General features: G+C 39.1%; 1 protein-coding gene across 4 annotated transcripts in view; it reads right to left on the reverse strand.

Moving 5' to 3' along the window:
* Positions 1-4,402: 4,402 nt before the first annotated feature.
* edc4 (enhancer of mRNA decapping 4) overlaps positions 4,403-16,883 on the reverse strand; it is a 51,845-nt gene continuing 39,364 nt past the window's right edge. For all 4 annotated transcript variants that reach the window (XM_061721140.1, XM_061721139.1, XM_061721138.1 and 1 more), the window contains exons 29-30: positions 15,359-15,522; positions 4,403-6,317 (exon numbers count right to left, since the gene is read on the reverse strand). In XM_061721140.1, coding sequence (XP_061577124.1) covers positions 6,134-6,317; positions 15,359-15,522 — 348 coding nt within the window. In that variant the 3' untranslated portion in view covers positions 4,403-6,133. The remainder of the gene's footprint in view (positions 6,318-15,358; positions 15,523-16,883) is intronic.

The raw sequence follows: 16,883 nt of genomic DNA on the forward strand, positions 1-16,883 counted from the left end.
GGTCCTGATGTGATGGGGAGGGAGGGAGGGAGGGAGGGTGCAGAGGAGGAGGAGCAGGAGGAGGAGGAGGAGGATGGAGAGCTACAGCAGAGTCCCGGTGCTGATGCTGCGCTCTAAATGGATGGATGCGCTTTGATTACAATCTGTAAGCTCGGAAAGACCATCAGCAGTTCAATTAGAGCGCTTTACAACCTGTTATGATGGTGGATGCTGCATATTCACGTGCTTTCCTCTGGAGTGGAGTGGTTTCCCACCACAGAGCCCCCCTCCCCCCTCCCCTGCACAAGTCCTGGGGACCAATAAAGAAGGAAAACACTCCACAAGTTCATCATCATAGGGACAGCTTCTTTCCCAAAGCTGTGAACTTTCTGAACCAATACGCTACCTCATACTGTGCAATATTCCATCCATTATGTGCAGTATTCTTTCACTCATTCATGTGCATTATTATTATCTCATTCACTCATTTTCATATATATATTTATGTTTCCTGTTTCTTATTTTGTTGTTTACACAGTCTTTACTTATAGTCTTTGCATGTGTGCACTTTTACGGAACTGCTGCCTAATCTCATTGTACCAGTATAATGATAATAGAGGCTTTCTATTTCTATCTCTACCTTTTTCTTACAGGATTGTATTTGATTTGAAGATTTTATTTCGAACATGCATCAAATCAAATCAAATCAAACTTTATTTATAAAGCACCTTTCATGCATAGAATGCAGCACAAAGTGCTTTACATAAAACAAATACAAACATAAAACGTATTATTGCCCTGCCCCTGGTTAATATATTTACCTCCAATTATATACATAGAAATTACTATAAATCTATATATCGACATATCTACATATAACCATAAATCAGTGGATATTTGCAGTCATGCAAAAGCTTCTTCTTCCTCCCTATTTCTTTTTGTTGCAAACAGCATAGAAATGATCTAATTGTAGTGGATCCTCAGAGGAACAACAGTATTTAATTATTAAAGTGATTTTTTTTTTTTTACCTCTTTGTATTCAATACAATTTAAAATTGTAAGTCATCCCTGAATTGATCGTCATCTGGTGTTGCAGACCTCTTTAAAAGCTCGCACTCACTTTCTGAACTGGAATATTCAGCTGTGTGTTGACATAATGCCAAGGACAGACGTGAGCAATGGTCTAAGAGAAGTAAACGTCACAGCCTATTCAACTCAAAAGGGTTATAAAACAAACTCAGGTAATTTGGAGTTCAGCTTATTATATTGAAAGAACCTAAAAAAAAATGTTGAGTTAAAGAATTGGCTGAAATTCCTCACAAGAACGTCAGAGACTAAACTTACACAGAAGACAAATACCAAATGTTGATTTAAATTTGATACCACAACTTTAATGTAACAACAAGGTAGTTATAATATCAAAAACAAAAGACCAGAGGTTGAGTCTTTCAGAGAAAAAATACAAGAGAAAAGTTTATTATTCTGTGAAGCACTGTGAAGGGGAAAAATGAAAGATTTAAGCAACATCTCTCTCAATTTTAAATTAAAATAAATTGGTGATATCAACATGTACGTTTCATGATATTCTTGGAGGTTTCAAAGAATCCGAGGAACCTCTGTGTGCTGGGGGCAAGCAGGGGAACAGCTCTGAATGTTAATAACCTTCACGATGATTCTGTGAAAATCCCTGCCCAGGCTCAGCAGCATCTCTGACAGCCGTCATCGATGGCCACGTCTCATCACAAATGAAACTTAAAACTCAACTACACACAAAAAACCCACCTAACAAGATCCAGAGACGTAGCTGTCCCCACTCAGCCTGACCAAATTAGAGATTTTATGGAACTGTGGTGAACCGAATAATCCTTTATTAGCCCCCAAATAGAAATGATAAATTTGAAAGGTAAAAATTGTAAAAGGAAGACACCACACAAAAAAACTTCAAAGTAAAAGCTGTTGAAAAGCTGCAAGAGTATCAGTGAGATGTGGTTGAAGTCAGCAGAAATCGTGAAGGAAGTTATTCAACAACTGAGCTGATGATGTCATGAAGCATCAGCAGGTAGCACGGGGGAAGTCAATCAGGAGACAACGCGGATGGAAACTCTCAGCTATCAGGATGCAGCAACGCTGCTTCACAGTAACCGGTCCTGGTTTTACATCATTTGTTACTAATAATAAGCACTGAAATCTCTCTTTTATTCTGACCACTGAGATTCTGTCTGAAATCCATACGGAGAGGTGCTGAGGCTCAGAATAAGTCTGAATATGAGTAAATGCCAACACGCCAACCGTGTCAGGCTGATCTCACGTATATTCTAGACTTCCTCCTCCTCAGTGTCGGGCTATTCAGCTCATCCAGACTTGAGTCTTAATCCAGACTTTACTGCTGAATCAGTCACCTTTGCATTCAAGTAACTTTGCCGTTGTTGTGGTTACTAAAGATATGCAGAAGCATATCATAATTCCCAGCAGAAATTGATAAAGTAGTACATCATTCAAACTGACTTATCTTTTTAAATAATTGCTTTAACAGAAAAATCACAAAATAAAAACAAAAATAAAAAAAATAAAACAAAAATATACAAAGAATACAATACGATGAGCTAATGGGACAAGTTTTGCAGCGTCGTCCTCAAACGGACACGTTTGATGGACTGAAGTGAAGTGGAAAACTGTCCTGCGGCGTTAAAAATCAGAATATTTGGTTTTGAAAATACAGACGCTGCATCGTCCAGATATAAGATGAGAAGAAGCCGCCAATTAGTTATGAGCACATTTCTGAAAAAAAAAAGAAAAGAAAGAAGACGTATGTTGCTAATTGGTACGTGGATGAACACACCTGTGACTGCTCCACTGGTGCGGCACCACGTGCACCAGCTGCCTCCTACACGACTATGTACAGGAACGAGATTTGAAGATTTATTTCAAACATGCATGTTAAAAAAAAAAAAATACATAAAAGTAAAAAAAAAATAAAGTACAAATATATATATATATATATATATATATATATATATATATATATATATATATATAGATATATGTAGACAGAATCGAGTTCTACCCCTGAATCTTACATACATTCTTACATATAACAAGAGTTTCAATAAACTTACTTATAAAACACACATAATCAAACACCCCTACTTAATATAATACTCGATTATATGTATATATAAATATAGTCAAAAACAAAACAAATCAAAGCAAACAAAAATAAAACAAAGGCCCAGCATTTAGTTGTGATACTATGTATGTACTAATAGAAGTAATGTATTCAATTACATTAGCATTACTTTACAATAATACTACAACATAATAGAGAACAATAGACAGCAATGATATTAACTATATAAGAGTAGATATGCTATATATACTGATTCATATATTTACCTCCCATTATATACATAAAAATAACTATACAACTATATATCAACATATAACTATAAATCAATATATATTAATAGAGATAGATATATTAAAAAACGGTCGTTTACTTCACTAAAAGTAATATTCTGCAACAGCTCAGCTCTGCAGGAGGTGACGACCTGGTCCACCTGTCATGAAAACATGACTAAAGAAACTCCAATCGGCTCAGGAGCTGGAGGAACTCAACATGCTGCCCATGGCAAACTTGAACAGCTGGCGCGTCTTGTTTTCAAGTAAACGCGGGACTGACATCAGTTTGGGATATCCTTATATTCTTCTTCAGTCCACAGACTGCGGATTCCATTCCACACACTGGGTCAAACAAAAATATCATAGTTGTCTTTGCTCCCCAAAATATACATTCAGATCAAACTAGTGGGAATGTCAGAATGATACAAGGACATTTTTTACATGTGATCTGGGGATGTAAACTAGTACCCATTTTGGGAGAAAGTACCGGGACATGTGAGTAAATGGCTGGGTGTGGCGGTACCTGTATCACCAAGACTGTGTTTGTTAGGGGACCAAACAGAAATTCCAAATATATCTAAATATGATGGGGTAGTTTTAAAAACAGGATGGTCAAAGCTGCTCGAACGATTCTCAGAGTATGGAAAAGTACAGTTGCCCCAGATGTTAAAAAATGGATGGAAATGATGTCAGAAATTGCATCTTATGAACTCATGCTGGCTAGAGTGAACAATGAAGGGGAAGATTCTAGGAAGTCTTGGACCGGATTTTTTTATAGGTAGGGCAGATATGTAGACATGGTGCTGGATGTACATTCTGATTGTTTCAAAAAGAAAATGTGGATTTACAGGAGGCCTTTGTATATGTGGTTGTATGATGGGTATACCGTCTGTTGATGCTGTTATAAATGTTGTATTTTGAGTATGAATGTATGTTCTCATATTTTTGAATAATTAAAAAACTTTAATGACCAAAAAAAAAAAAAAGAACAGTCATAACGAGGGACACCAATGCAAACACACAATAAATTGAACATTTCTTTTTTTATTCCAAAATGTTGAGGGTAAAATAAACTGTAGGAGGTACATGACCATCCAAGCAGACAGAAACAAACACAACAGAGGAAAAGAAACATTCACACAAGCCTCATGAACGTTTAACCGAGTCTGCAGATGAGAGCTCAAACTGCTAGTAGTCAAAATAACACTTCTCTTTCCTTCTGAACTGAGCGTTTGTAAATCCGTCCTAAACACGTGTCTGCAGTCAACAAAAACGGGTTCTGTGCCGCTGCTCCGCTTGGGCCTTACCGCGGATCTAACAGCTGCAGCGGTGTCACGCGTGAACCTTACGAGCTGTCAAAAACAGATAAAATACAGTAAGGCACTTTCTAGACAAACCCAACAGATTCTAAACACACAAGTCAAATGAACAGAACTTTTATTTTACAAATCAGAAAAACAGTGCGACGGTGATGCGTGAATGAGCTGTACACAAATTATCATACACTTTTCGCGACAAAGTGTGCATTTACAACCTAAAGACAGGGTTCTCACTGGTAAAATATACGGGTAAGACCAGGAATGATTTCTGAACCCAAAACTTAAAAATTAAACTAAGTGCTGCCACCTAGAGCCTAAGAGAGGTAACTGCACATTAGCTTCACAAATGTCTTTTTGGGAAGATCCTGGTAAAATAATGTCAGTAACAATCGCGTAAGAAGTGTTTTTATTAAACTATTTAGACAAATCCTAAAGCAAGTATACATGGCTTACAAATAGTAAATGCTAATATAAAAAAAGGAGCTAACAGAGGAGAAAACGTGGGGAGAAGTTTGAACAATTACAGGTCAGTGGTGTATCTATCTGGACGGCAGCCAGCTGCAACGTTGGCCTCCAAATATTTCAGATTTTAAAGGGAGAACTCTTTTCAGCTTCGCGAATACTTGTCACACATCAAAAACAAACTTCTTCAGTTATTATGTTAAACCATATTTTATCCTCCTGAAAACTTGAGTCGTTACGCTGATCAACAACTTCTATTATCCTTGATCTTCTTTAAAGAATTGATGTGACAATCATATCACCTCATGGCTATTAAGAAAAATAGATAAAAAAAAAAATATGTTGCCAACATATAATGGCATTGAATGTTATATTTTTGGTTGCCAGGATTAGCATTAAAAAAACCACAACTTAAAACGACATAATCCTGCAAAAATCCAGGCGAGTGAAGGATGCTGGTCTGTGCTAAAGAAAAATGCAGGAAGTCCGAGCTGCTGTCTGCTCCTCAGGCCGAAAACGAGGCGATATTATGAGGCCAAACAGGTTTCCTTCGGATTCCCTCTGCTGAATGGATGTAGCCCCACCTGCACCATGACGTCTCACAGGAGCGCCGGATGAACGTTCAACTGGTTTGGATGAAAATGACATCTAAGGAGTGTAAGGTTTTGGGTGAAGTGATACAGAGATGTCCAGAATGTGTTTCCTGGGACTAAAAAGCAGCAGGATCTACAATGATCAGTGATGCTTCTGCAGCAAGGAAAAAATAATAACCAAAAAAAAAAAAAAAAAAAATCTATTTCTTGATTCCTGTGGTGCATAAATGAAGACTGGGGAAAATGCAACAAAGAGACGAGTTCAGGTCTTTGTCTCAGTTACAAGAATCTGGTTGCAAGTAGGTGGAAGCGGTCCCCGGCGCTTCCGTCTCTAAAACATTCGTGGACATACTTGATCTGCATGGACCTGCCGCGGCGGGACTAGTGGTTGACGAGTCCCTGCAGCATCATGACCAGGCGCCGCGCCCTCTTGCTGAGCGGGCTGTGCGGGTCCTGCTGCAGGAAGGTCAGCAGCTTCGGTCGGACCTGGGTCAACACCGACGCCATATGGTCTCGGGTCAGGGGGTCGCTGTGGTCCAGATTCATCACCGCATCCTCCAGGTAGCTGGAGAGGACGGAGAGAAAGACGTCAGATGACAATGAAACAGGACGGCAGAAGTGACTTGAGCCCGATCTCCGTCATGGAAGGCACCCAGACAACTTTCCCCGACAACGAAACCATGACATCTCTGCACAGATCAATGAGCTAATCCCTCAACCATCACTGAGATTTAAACAGTCGCTGTTCCACAGTTTTGACATTTTTATTTTGTGTGTGTGTGTGTGTGTGTGTGTGTGTGTGTGTGTGTGTGTGTGTGTGTGTGTGTGTGTGTAGACAAATATCCCCCTGCTTGGTTGTTTGCATTTTGAGCTCAGGTACTTTATCAAATTTCTGAAACCTCCATCCTCGACTAAGAAGATCCAGCCTAATGATGAATTTTACTATTATTTCAGATTTTAAAGGATTTAAACTTATTTATTTTTGTAATGGCTTTTCTTCTTCCATCACTCCAGCAGTGAAAGCTTGCAGGGGCTGGATGCTCCAGTAGCTTTAAACTTAAATTCTCTGTTATATTCAACAGGGTGATGGGTTGACCCAAACATTTCCATGGCTGATGGTCCAGGGACAGTTTTCACCTCACTTACTGGGGTTTGCATGCGAGTGAATGTGGCTGTAACAACAATCTAGTTTACTTGACTGGTATGTATGAAAATATATATAGATAACAGTTACAAGAATCTGGTTGAGTGAAAGTGAGTGAGTCTGCTGGTCTATGGAGGACCCAAAACTGACATAATTAAAAATAAAAGCAGAAATATCTATATTTTCCTTATACATGCGTTCCTTGTAGGGCTGCAACAACGAATCAATAAAAATCGGGGGGGGGGGGGGGGGGGGGGGAGAATCAATTATTAATTGTTGGCAATGAATTTCCTTATCAATTCGTTGTGTTGTGCAATTTATCGCCATTTACTCGCCATGCCGTGGGGCCATTTACCTTCATCTGCAGTCACAAAAAGTAACAAACAAACAAAAAAAGCTTTTTCCAATGCTGTCCGACTGAATGAAGCCTGCAGAGCGAACTGAACGCAAGGCGGAGGCGGTATTTCTTAAGGAAATGCGGAGAAAAAACGGTTCGACCACAGTCCTCAAAAGTGTGCGAGGATAACCACATTTTACTTGCACACAATAATCTTTTTTGCATTGCAATGCAAAGTTCCTGAAGAAAGGGAGGCAGTGCATCAGCAAGTATCTCTGGAAGGTCATATTTACTTGTTCTCTACATTTATAGTAATACATAAGTGTTAGTGTTGAAACAAATCTGCATTTCTTTATCATTTACTTATTGTTCCGACAGCTCATATAATAACAAAGATGTTTCTTTTTTTTTGCATTCCTAAAATAAAAAAATAAATATTTATATATTTTATTTTTATATTTTTATATATTTTTAATATTTTGTTTTTGTTTGTTTGTTAATGTTTGATTTTTTTTTTTCTGTGCTGTATTTATTTGTACCAAGGGGCTGTAGATGCAAATTAGCCTAAGGCTAACTCTAGTGCAATGCATCAAATGTTTTATGTTACATTTGTTGTTTATGTTACATTTATGTTTTTAATTGCACATGGTCCCTCTCAAATGAAATTAAAAAAATATAGAAAAAAAAAAAAGTAGCCTACATATTTTGCAGGTATATAGCATATCTTTCTAAATATTTTGGTGTACATGTATTTTCTTTTCTAAAGCTATTTGACAAAAATGTATATTTTTTTATTTCATATTTTGTAATAGAACATTTGAGCAGCAAGCTGTTCAAATGTTCTATTACAGAAGAAAGGCGGGAATAAATATCTTTTTGGTGCGATTCATCGATTAATCAAAAAAACTGACAAAACCTTTACAACATGGACAGATAGAGGTATTACAGCCATATGCACAATGACAGAAGTAACAATTTTAAATCATTTGAAAGGCTTAAAAACGAATTTGAACTAGAAAACAAAGACCTGTTTGGCTTCTTACAACTAAGACACTTACACTTATATTGTAATTGTTATATCATCAGGAAGTAATATGCTGATTAAAATGAAGACAAAAGCCTACAGGAAATGCCCTCCAAAGCTTCTCTAAACTATACACATGTCTACAGAAATGTAATGGTAACACTTCACTGTATATAAAATCTAAATGGGAAGGTGAACTACAGACCAAAATTTCAGAGTGTGAGTGGAGCTTATTATGCAAAACAACACAGCTTTACAAGCTCCAAACGCTGGAGAGAGTTTGGATGGAAAAATCTGACACGTTTCTTTGTCACGACTCAAATTAGAAGCAAACACACTGGATTAGAACAAAAATGTTGGAGACGATGTGGAAGCTATAATGCAAATCACAGTCATATTTTCTGGTCATGTGCCAAATTACAATCTTTCTGAGATGACAGTATTGGGCTTTAGGAGGACATTTTAAATTATAAGGTTTCCAGGGACCCACGGGTTCTGTATCTGGGATTGATCCCAGAAGGAGTTGTTATTAAAGAAGATACAGTAGGTACCTCTTCAAAATAACGACTGTTGCCTATAAGAAGGCCATTACAGGAAACTGGTTGAAAAGTGATGCTCTACAAACAGGACATTGGATGGACATTATGGAGGAGATCTACGCAATGGAAAGAAAAAAGACCTTTCATCTGTGAATCAAAGCAGGTGACTTTACATAAAACTGGAGAAAATGATCATTATTCAAAGACAAGGACAATACTCACTCAACTTAATGAGGATTTGTATGCCCCCTCTTGTACTATTTTACTTTATTTTATGTATTGTTATATACATATGTATACATATACAAACATGTATACATATACAAAAATAACTAAATAAAGAGTTTAAAAAGAAAAGAAAAAAACAATCAATGCATGTATAAGGAAAAACAAAATAGATATGTCTGCTTTTATTTTTTAATTATGTCAGTGTTGGTCCTCCACACTGGTCAGCTGCTGTTGTCAGTTAAACTGAAGATCTGCTGATCCTTGTTACAATCCAAGCCTACTACAATTATAATATATGAGAAAACAAAACCTTATTGGTTTAAAGAAAAAGAATGGTTTAGCATGGACAATTTTGAACGGAATTAGTACTGAATAATCTAATTTTGTTTTTCTCTAGTACAGGAGGAGTTTCCAGATGCCAATTTTAATAATCATTTAGCCTTTTTCGAAACACTTCATTTAAATTAGTTGTTCCCACAAAGCCATTACGTTCGTCCTTTAGATGCTCACATGAACCGTTTCTGCTCCAAACAAATAAACATGGCTAGTTTCTTTCTTTTTGTTTCTCTTTTCTTGCAGGTATCTAGTTTTGATTTGTTCCTGCTAGCAACCGTGACTCATACAGCTGAGTATATTGTGGCCTCATTTCCTCCAAACCAGGTAAAGGAAAACCGTCTTTGTATTTTGAACGAGGCAACACTAAAGCATGCTTCAGATTTGCATGGCAGATGGCTGGAAACGCAGCTACTCTGATGGAAAAACATCACACAGAAAAGCTCTACGGACCGCATTTGGAGCTTTGAGCTTGAACTTGCTCGTCCTCACCTGCGCTCCTGTCCTCTCACTCGGGCTGCTCCACATTTACCTCCTCAATTCCTCGTTTCAGTTGGACATCTGGTGGTTAGAGCGCCCTGCCCTACAGATCTGTGTAAATCTAACATTAGAGCAAGCTCCCATGTTGCCTGCTGGTCTCCTGCCAGGTCAACGCAGCACACATCACGGGTCGTTTAAACCCCTGCAGCACCGCCAGCACGTGCTTTAAAAGGGACTTTTAATGTCACGTAATGCACGTAACCCTGCAGACGCATAATGTCCTCCAAGTTAATAGCTCACAGGAAATTACCAGTCTGTAGCTGCATTATGTCCAAACGTATACAAAACCTATTTATGATCCCTCGTAATCCCTCCCTTCACATTAATCCTGCGTTGACTTTTACAACGACGTGCTCTTCAACAAGCTAATGATCCGACTAAGAATACAGTCTTATACGATGCCAGCCAACGTATCTATACATTGTATTAGGAAACCTTTATGGGATACTTATCCATAATGCTGCAGCTCCCCCCTTGAAAGAATGTGTTAGTCTCTGCTCTGAGAAGTGAACACAAACAACCAGATCTGTTAAAAGGGGTGAGTGTCGTGGACCCCAACGCAAAACTGCATTTAGGAAATCATCATTCTCCTGTATTGCAATGACTCAATGGAAAACTCTGCCAATAGACATTATTTCATGTAGAAGAACCTTCTCACATCTCGCCAAGCGTTGGTTACAGATCCCATGCTCTGTTGAATCTGCTTCCATGTTTTTATTTATCTATTGTCTCTTTGCTTTGTTCTGCTCTTTTACTAATTTTTTCTTTTTTCTATACTAATTTTTATGTACTATTCCATTAACCTGCCCAGGGACTACAGGTGGAAAACAGCAAGCTGCTACAACCTGGCACAATGCATATTCTCTTGTACAAGATTAATGTCTTATTGTGCAGTGTCACTGTTTTGAAATAAATAAATTACAATTACAACTTTAAAACTAAAGCTCCTTGATCTTGTGCCATCTAATATTTTTATGATTTACTGTTGCATTGCCTGATTTCTATCTATATCTTAGGTTTTTACCAACCTGGTATTAACCATTAATATACAGTATATGCAGACAAAAAAAAATGTAATTGGTCATTTAAAAGTGTAATTTAGTCTTCTTTTTTCTTGTTAATGAACTCTGTCCCACTACAATCCGTCCAGCCACCACTGCATCTGTCCTAATGAGGCCTCAGACTGAGCCCCGCCCTGCTGCCCAGTCTCCTCCTGCAGCTGACAGAGCAGCAACAAAGGCCGTATTAGCAGCCGCATCGTACACTCAGACACACTACCTGAACACGGGGCCACGCTGCCAAGGAGCTCGAGAGGGAACTTTTTCAGGGGCGAGGAACGGAGATGAGAAACAAAGAGAAGAAGAGGATCATAAAAAAAAAAAAAGAAAGGTCTCCTGACAAGATGCATCAGCACTTCTTCACAACCAAACATCAGATGTTAGGACGCAAGAGGAACAAAACTATAGAGAGCAACTCAAACAAAAACATGATCCGAGGGATCATCTGAGGTCCCCCGACAGCCGTGCATCAGACAGGGCGGCGGGGCCAGCACTTCAGCCCCGTCCAGCCCTCTGGAGTTGGTGAATAATGGACATAAAATGCAGATTAGATGGGGAGCAAAAGTTTAGGCAAGGGCCGACTTTATCGCTGATTGAGGAGAGCACGGCAGCATGAGTGGAGAGCTGGGGAATTAATAATTAAATCATTCTGTGCAGTTCACAAGTTTAATTAAAATTAATGTTATTTTCCAAAACTGCCAGAAAGCCCCCAATGTCAAATTCCAAAAGCATTTGACAGACAAGAGGGGAACTCAAATATGACAATCCACGAGAGATCTGAAGGGCGTGCAGGAAAGACTGATAAGGATATTCATTATTATTGGTCATAAATGCTGCAATCATTCGCTGTGTCAATAATCAAGTGTGACACATTCAATTCAGCTCCATCGAAGTTCATGTTGACTGAACTCGTCAAAGCTCCAAGTGGCTTTAATATGCTTTTCTGTGCTTCTTCACTTATCTGCAGTGTTATTATACGGAATTATCAGCCAGGACGTGACGAGAGCCTTAAAAAACTATGTAAACGCAGCACTTTGAATTTCTGGTTAAAAAGAAGAAAGAAAAAAAATCCTATGCACAAAAATGTCAGGTTGCTTAGAGGAGTTCTTTCAATGCTTTTTATTTTTCTAACGTTACATTATAGAGAAGGAATTTCCTTGTATGGTCGTACTCTCCAGGGGAAGCACATCCACCAGAGTGAGAGCTTTAGCATTGATTATAAAGCAGAAGTTTACGATGCCGTAGCGCCGGCTGCTTTCCATCCCGGTGGATCTGCTGGTATTTCACACCGAGCATTTTGCTTTTGTGTTCAGAGTCTTTTTTACGTGGGTCCTGATGAAATTGTGTTTTTTTGGTTGCGAGAGAAAAGCTGGCCGAACGCGTCTCGGTGGATGCAGTTTGTTTTTCTGGGCCAGCAAGAAGTCTGTTTTTATGAACAGGGCCCAGTACACCGCTGGATTTGCAGGAAGACTAAAAGCTGACAGTTGTAGCTTGTGAACCTGAAAAATAATTGGGAAGTCTTTTGTGCTGACTCAGCAAGCAGCGTGTAAATGCACTTTAGAGCTAAGATGGTGACGGTGACCATAGTTGCTGAGTTTCATAAATGTGTGCTCCGTCTCAAGCTAGCACGAAGGGGGAGGGAAAACAATTTCAATATTGATGGTTATCACACCAAGACAGCTTCAACTGTTGCCAACTACAGAGTCAAATGTGGTTTGGAATCAACAAAACCCGCTTTTCCACTTCCACGTCTGGTGTGAAGGTCTGCTGGTGGCATCATGTTTGTTGTACTTCTATGCTGCCGCATCATGACATGGACCGTAGGAGGGACCGGACCCCCGGGGCCCTTCCTCTAGTGGAGAAGGCCCTTCTCTCCCACACACATTTGCTTTATGTTGCACCACCCAAACACAGTCAACTACACCACTGATCATTACAGTTCATAGTTTTGTTGTTGTGCTAATTTTGTAACTGTTGTACAGTAATCCCTGGCTATAACGCGGTTCACCTTTCACGTCTCACTGCTTCAAGGATTTTCATTGTGCATCATGTTCTGCATTCTGATTGGCTAAACAGTCTCCCCGCTTCTTCACTTCCTGTGTCAATAACGTTGTTCACTTAGCAACAATGCTGAGAACGGCCAATGAGCTTCAGCGAGCTGCTCAAGAACGGGACCCTTTGATGAATCGTTCATTACAGTTCTCAGATATAATCCATGGTGACATGTCGGGTTATAAGAATCTTTTTGCACAGAAGAAAAAAAGACAACAACGACCCATAACTATGTTCTTCTCTGGAAAAAAAACACACCTGCACCGCGGCTTTAGAAGAAAAAGACACTACAGAGCGAGTCAGGATGCAGCAGCATCAGAAGAGCAGCGAGTCACAATTTGTCCTACTGTACTTATTGTATTTTTCCTTTTCTCCCGTTCAAATCCAATTACTCGGGTCGCGGTGGGGCGGGGCTGATCTCTGCAATTTGAAGTCTTGTATAACAATTGTAAAAAAAAAATAAAAGGTTACTACTCCGCGGATTTCACTTATCCCGGGTTCTTTTTGGAACTTAACCCCCACAAAAAACGAGGTATTACTGTATCAAAATAACAAATCTTTGGCCTTTAATCTACGCATCTCTCTTTCCTGTCACGGATTCTGAGCCGGGTCTTGACACTTGGTTGCAGATGATTTTGTTATTTTACTGTACTTCCACATCTGCACCTTTTAAACATGGACATAGAAAAACATATGCAATATTCTGTACTTTTACACCGCAGCAGGTGATGAGCACAATATTTACCAAACACGTCCATTTTTAGTCACAAGTCAGTTTGTTGTGCTGTTCTCTTTCATATTCTTAAACAAACACATATAAAAGAATGAGGTTCTTTGCAGGATATATTCAATCAAGAAACAAAGACTAGGTGAGAGCATTTAATGTGGTGTCTGGGTTTCCTTCATCAGCCTCCCAACAGAACAGTTTCCTGATGGTAAAGCTGTGTTGCTCATTAAAAGGGCACACAAATAACTTTTAACTTTTTTTTTTAACTTTTGTAGTTGAAGAATTTTGATGTAAACTTGCTTAGATGTGAGAAAAGGCTGTTTTTTGTTGCATCTTGAATTTTGTAAAAAGAAAAGAAACAGACATTTTAGTCAAAATGGTAGGTGTAAGGCCTTACATCCCCGATGTTTGTCTTATTTCATTATACGACGCTTAAAGTTTCGAATTATATCTTGTAATATCATCGCACTTTATGTACTTAATAAAAAGGGGGTTAATGATCTTCCTCTCAAATAAAGTATTGCAGCACAATTTACAGTGAAGCGCAAATTTAAGTATTCACTTACATCCTGTAATTGTCATCTGTAAATGTGTTTTCTAAATCTCCAGTAAAGAGCTTTCTTCATTAAAAATGTTTTATTCTCCAGGAGTAGGCACATATAGTTAATTTAGGTTCAGTTTCTTTCTTTATACTCTCCTTTTAACACCACTGGTGTTAGAGAAGCATCAAAGCGCTCTTCAACATCACTTAGCAAACACAAAAGCTGCCCGTTTTACACACACACACACACACACACACACACACACACACACACACACACACACACACACACACACACACACACACACACACACACACACACACACACACACACACACACACACACACACACACACACACACACACACACACACACACACACACTGAAGTTCACAATATGTAATTTAAAAACCCTAGCGCGTGTTATTTCTCTGATAATATGATCTAATCTCATGAGAATTATAACAACAAAAAATCATGAGATTATATTAATAACTCTACTACGGAAGAGTATTAGGGCCAGGCAGGAGAAAAATTAAAATAATATTTTAGAGGAGGAAGATTTTTATTTCATTATGCACTTCGAGAAAAAAAGTCGAAATGTCAAGATTAATGTTGAAGTACAATTTTGAGAAAAAAGGCGAAATTTTGAGAATAAAGTCAACCTTCTGAGACTATAAGAAACAGCGCAGGTGACTGTCTTTACAAAATGCCTCATAGGCCTGTAGATGAACTGGTGAAAGTGTACTTCAGAAACGGCTTCAGTAACAAAGAAATTCTCTCTCTTTTAGCTCATAAAGACGGTGTAGTTATCAGTATTGGGACTCTCCTAACTGGATTTGATGGGACAGAGGAGACATTTCAACTTCATTCTCAAAATTTTCGACTATTCACAAAATTTCAACTTTATTCTTGAAATTGTATTTCAACATTAATCTCAACATTTCGACTTTTTTCTGGAAGTGCACAATAAAAACAAAATCTTCCCCTCTCAAGTATTTTTTCTTCTGCATGGCCCTAATACTCTTCCATACTCTACAACTCTGCTAACAAAAAGGAACAAATATGAGTTGGTGTTCTCACCTGATCTTGAGTTCGGAGCGGGTGCTGAGGTTGGAGGAAAGCTGCTGGATGAGCGACAGCAGCACGGGCTGGCTGAGAGGGCAGGGGTGCTGGCCGAACACCTGCTGGGAGTCGATGGTCTCGCACACATACAGGACCAGGTTGAGATCCGTCGCCGACAGAGCCTGTGGAGGGACAGTCATATTAGGCCTCTTCTAATAATCTTAAAAATGCTGAAGTTTAAATATGAAAATATGCTCCACTGTGCAGGAAAGTCGTGGATTTAATTAACGTGGGTACAATTTAGAGCAATTTCAGACACTAACGAACGTGGGGGGAAAAGTGGAACTACTAATGAATCACAGCCGGTGCTCTGGTGGGACTGAGGCGGGGTCTTCATTAAGTACCGTATGTTGCGGGCCCCTCAGTGGTGCAGTGGGTTAAGCAAGCGGCTCATATACTGAGGCTATAGTCCTGCAGCGGTTCGAATCCCGGCCTTTGCTGCATGTCATTCCCATTCTCTCTCTCTCTACCCCCTTCCTTTCTGCAACTTGAATAAAGGGCCACTAGAGCCCAAAAAAACTCTTAAAAAAAACTGTATGTTGGTTCAGCCAGACAGCACTGGATCATTTCTCAGTTTGGTTCATGTTCACCAACGTTGTTCTGACTCTAATCCAGCAAGTGACGTCAGTCAGTGTTATTGGTCAATATCAGTCTTTCCAGAGTCAACGTTTCCATGACAACCGGCGTAAAAAGCATGGCAACACAACTATGCATTTTAATCAAGTAATCATCTAACTTCTGGATTGGGGCTCACGATTAACTAAGATCGTTGCAGTTATTCAGCTGACCACTAGAGGCTGGCAGCAAAAGCCAGTCCATCTCCACTGACCTCCATGTTAAAATGTGCAACTTTAGAGCAAAAATAAACATATGTACAGCCCATTTCACAAAAAAAAAATTCTGGTCTCAGTCGTTTCATTTCCCATCAATGGCAACTGTGAGGGTGGTGGATTGTTTTGAACCAGGCCAGGCGAGGTTTTATAAAGCAATCCATTTTATTTTTAATCATCACTTCCTCATCAGTTATCATTATGCTATTGTACTTAGCGAAGAAACCAGCCATTTGTATGAACCCAGCATCGGAATTGCAACAGTCACTTTTGATTTCACCGTTGAGTCAACATATTGAACTATATTCTGCTGTAAACGTCGAGGTTTGGCGGAAGGAGCTGGGAGCAGTGGGCAAGTTCCCAGCAGCTTCTGCAGTATATGGTTTTGATCCCGGAGTTTGACATTTTTTTCTACAAGCAGATATATAAAAGATGACATTTGACATCTTTTTGACATTTTTTCTATATTGGGTGACTGTACCACTCTAGCTAAGATACAATTTATAAAAGTAGCATGTCACGGCTGGAAACTGTCCACGACTCCTGGCATTACTTTCTTTTGCTGCATTTGTTGTGCTCCTTTACCCACAATGGACCACTCAGCTGACTAGCCTTTTTAGATCAAACATGTGGCATATTGTATTGTATTGAAA

Source organism: Cololabis saira, chromosome 5 (genome assembly GCF_033807715.1).
Source record: "Cololabis saira isolate AMF1-May2022 chromosome 5, fColSai1.1, whole genome shotgun sequence".
Classification (NCBI taxonomy): Eukaryota; Metazoa; Chordata; class Actinopteri; order Beloniformes; family Belonidae; genus Cololabis; species Cololabis saira.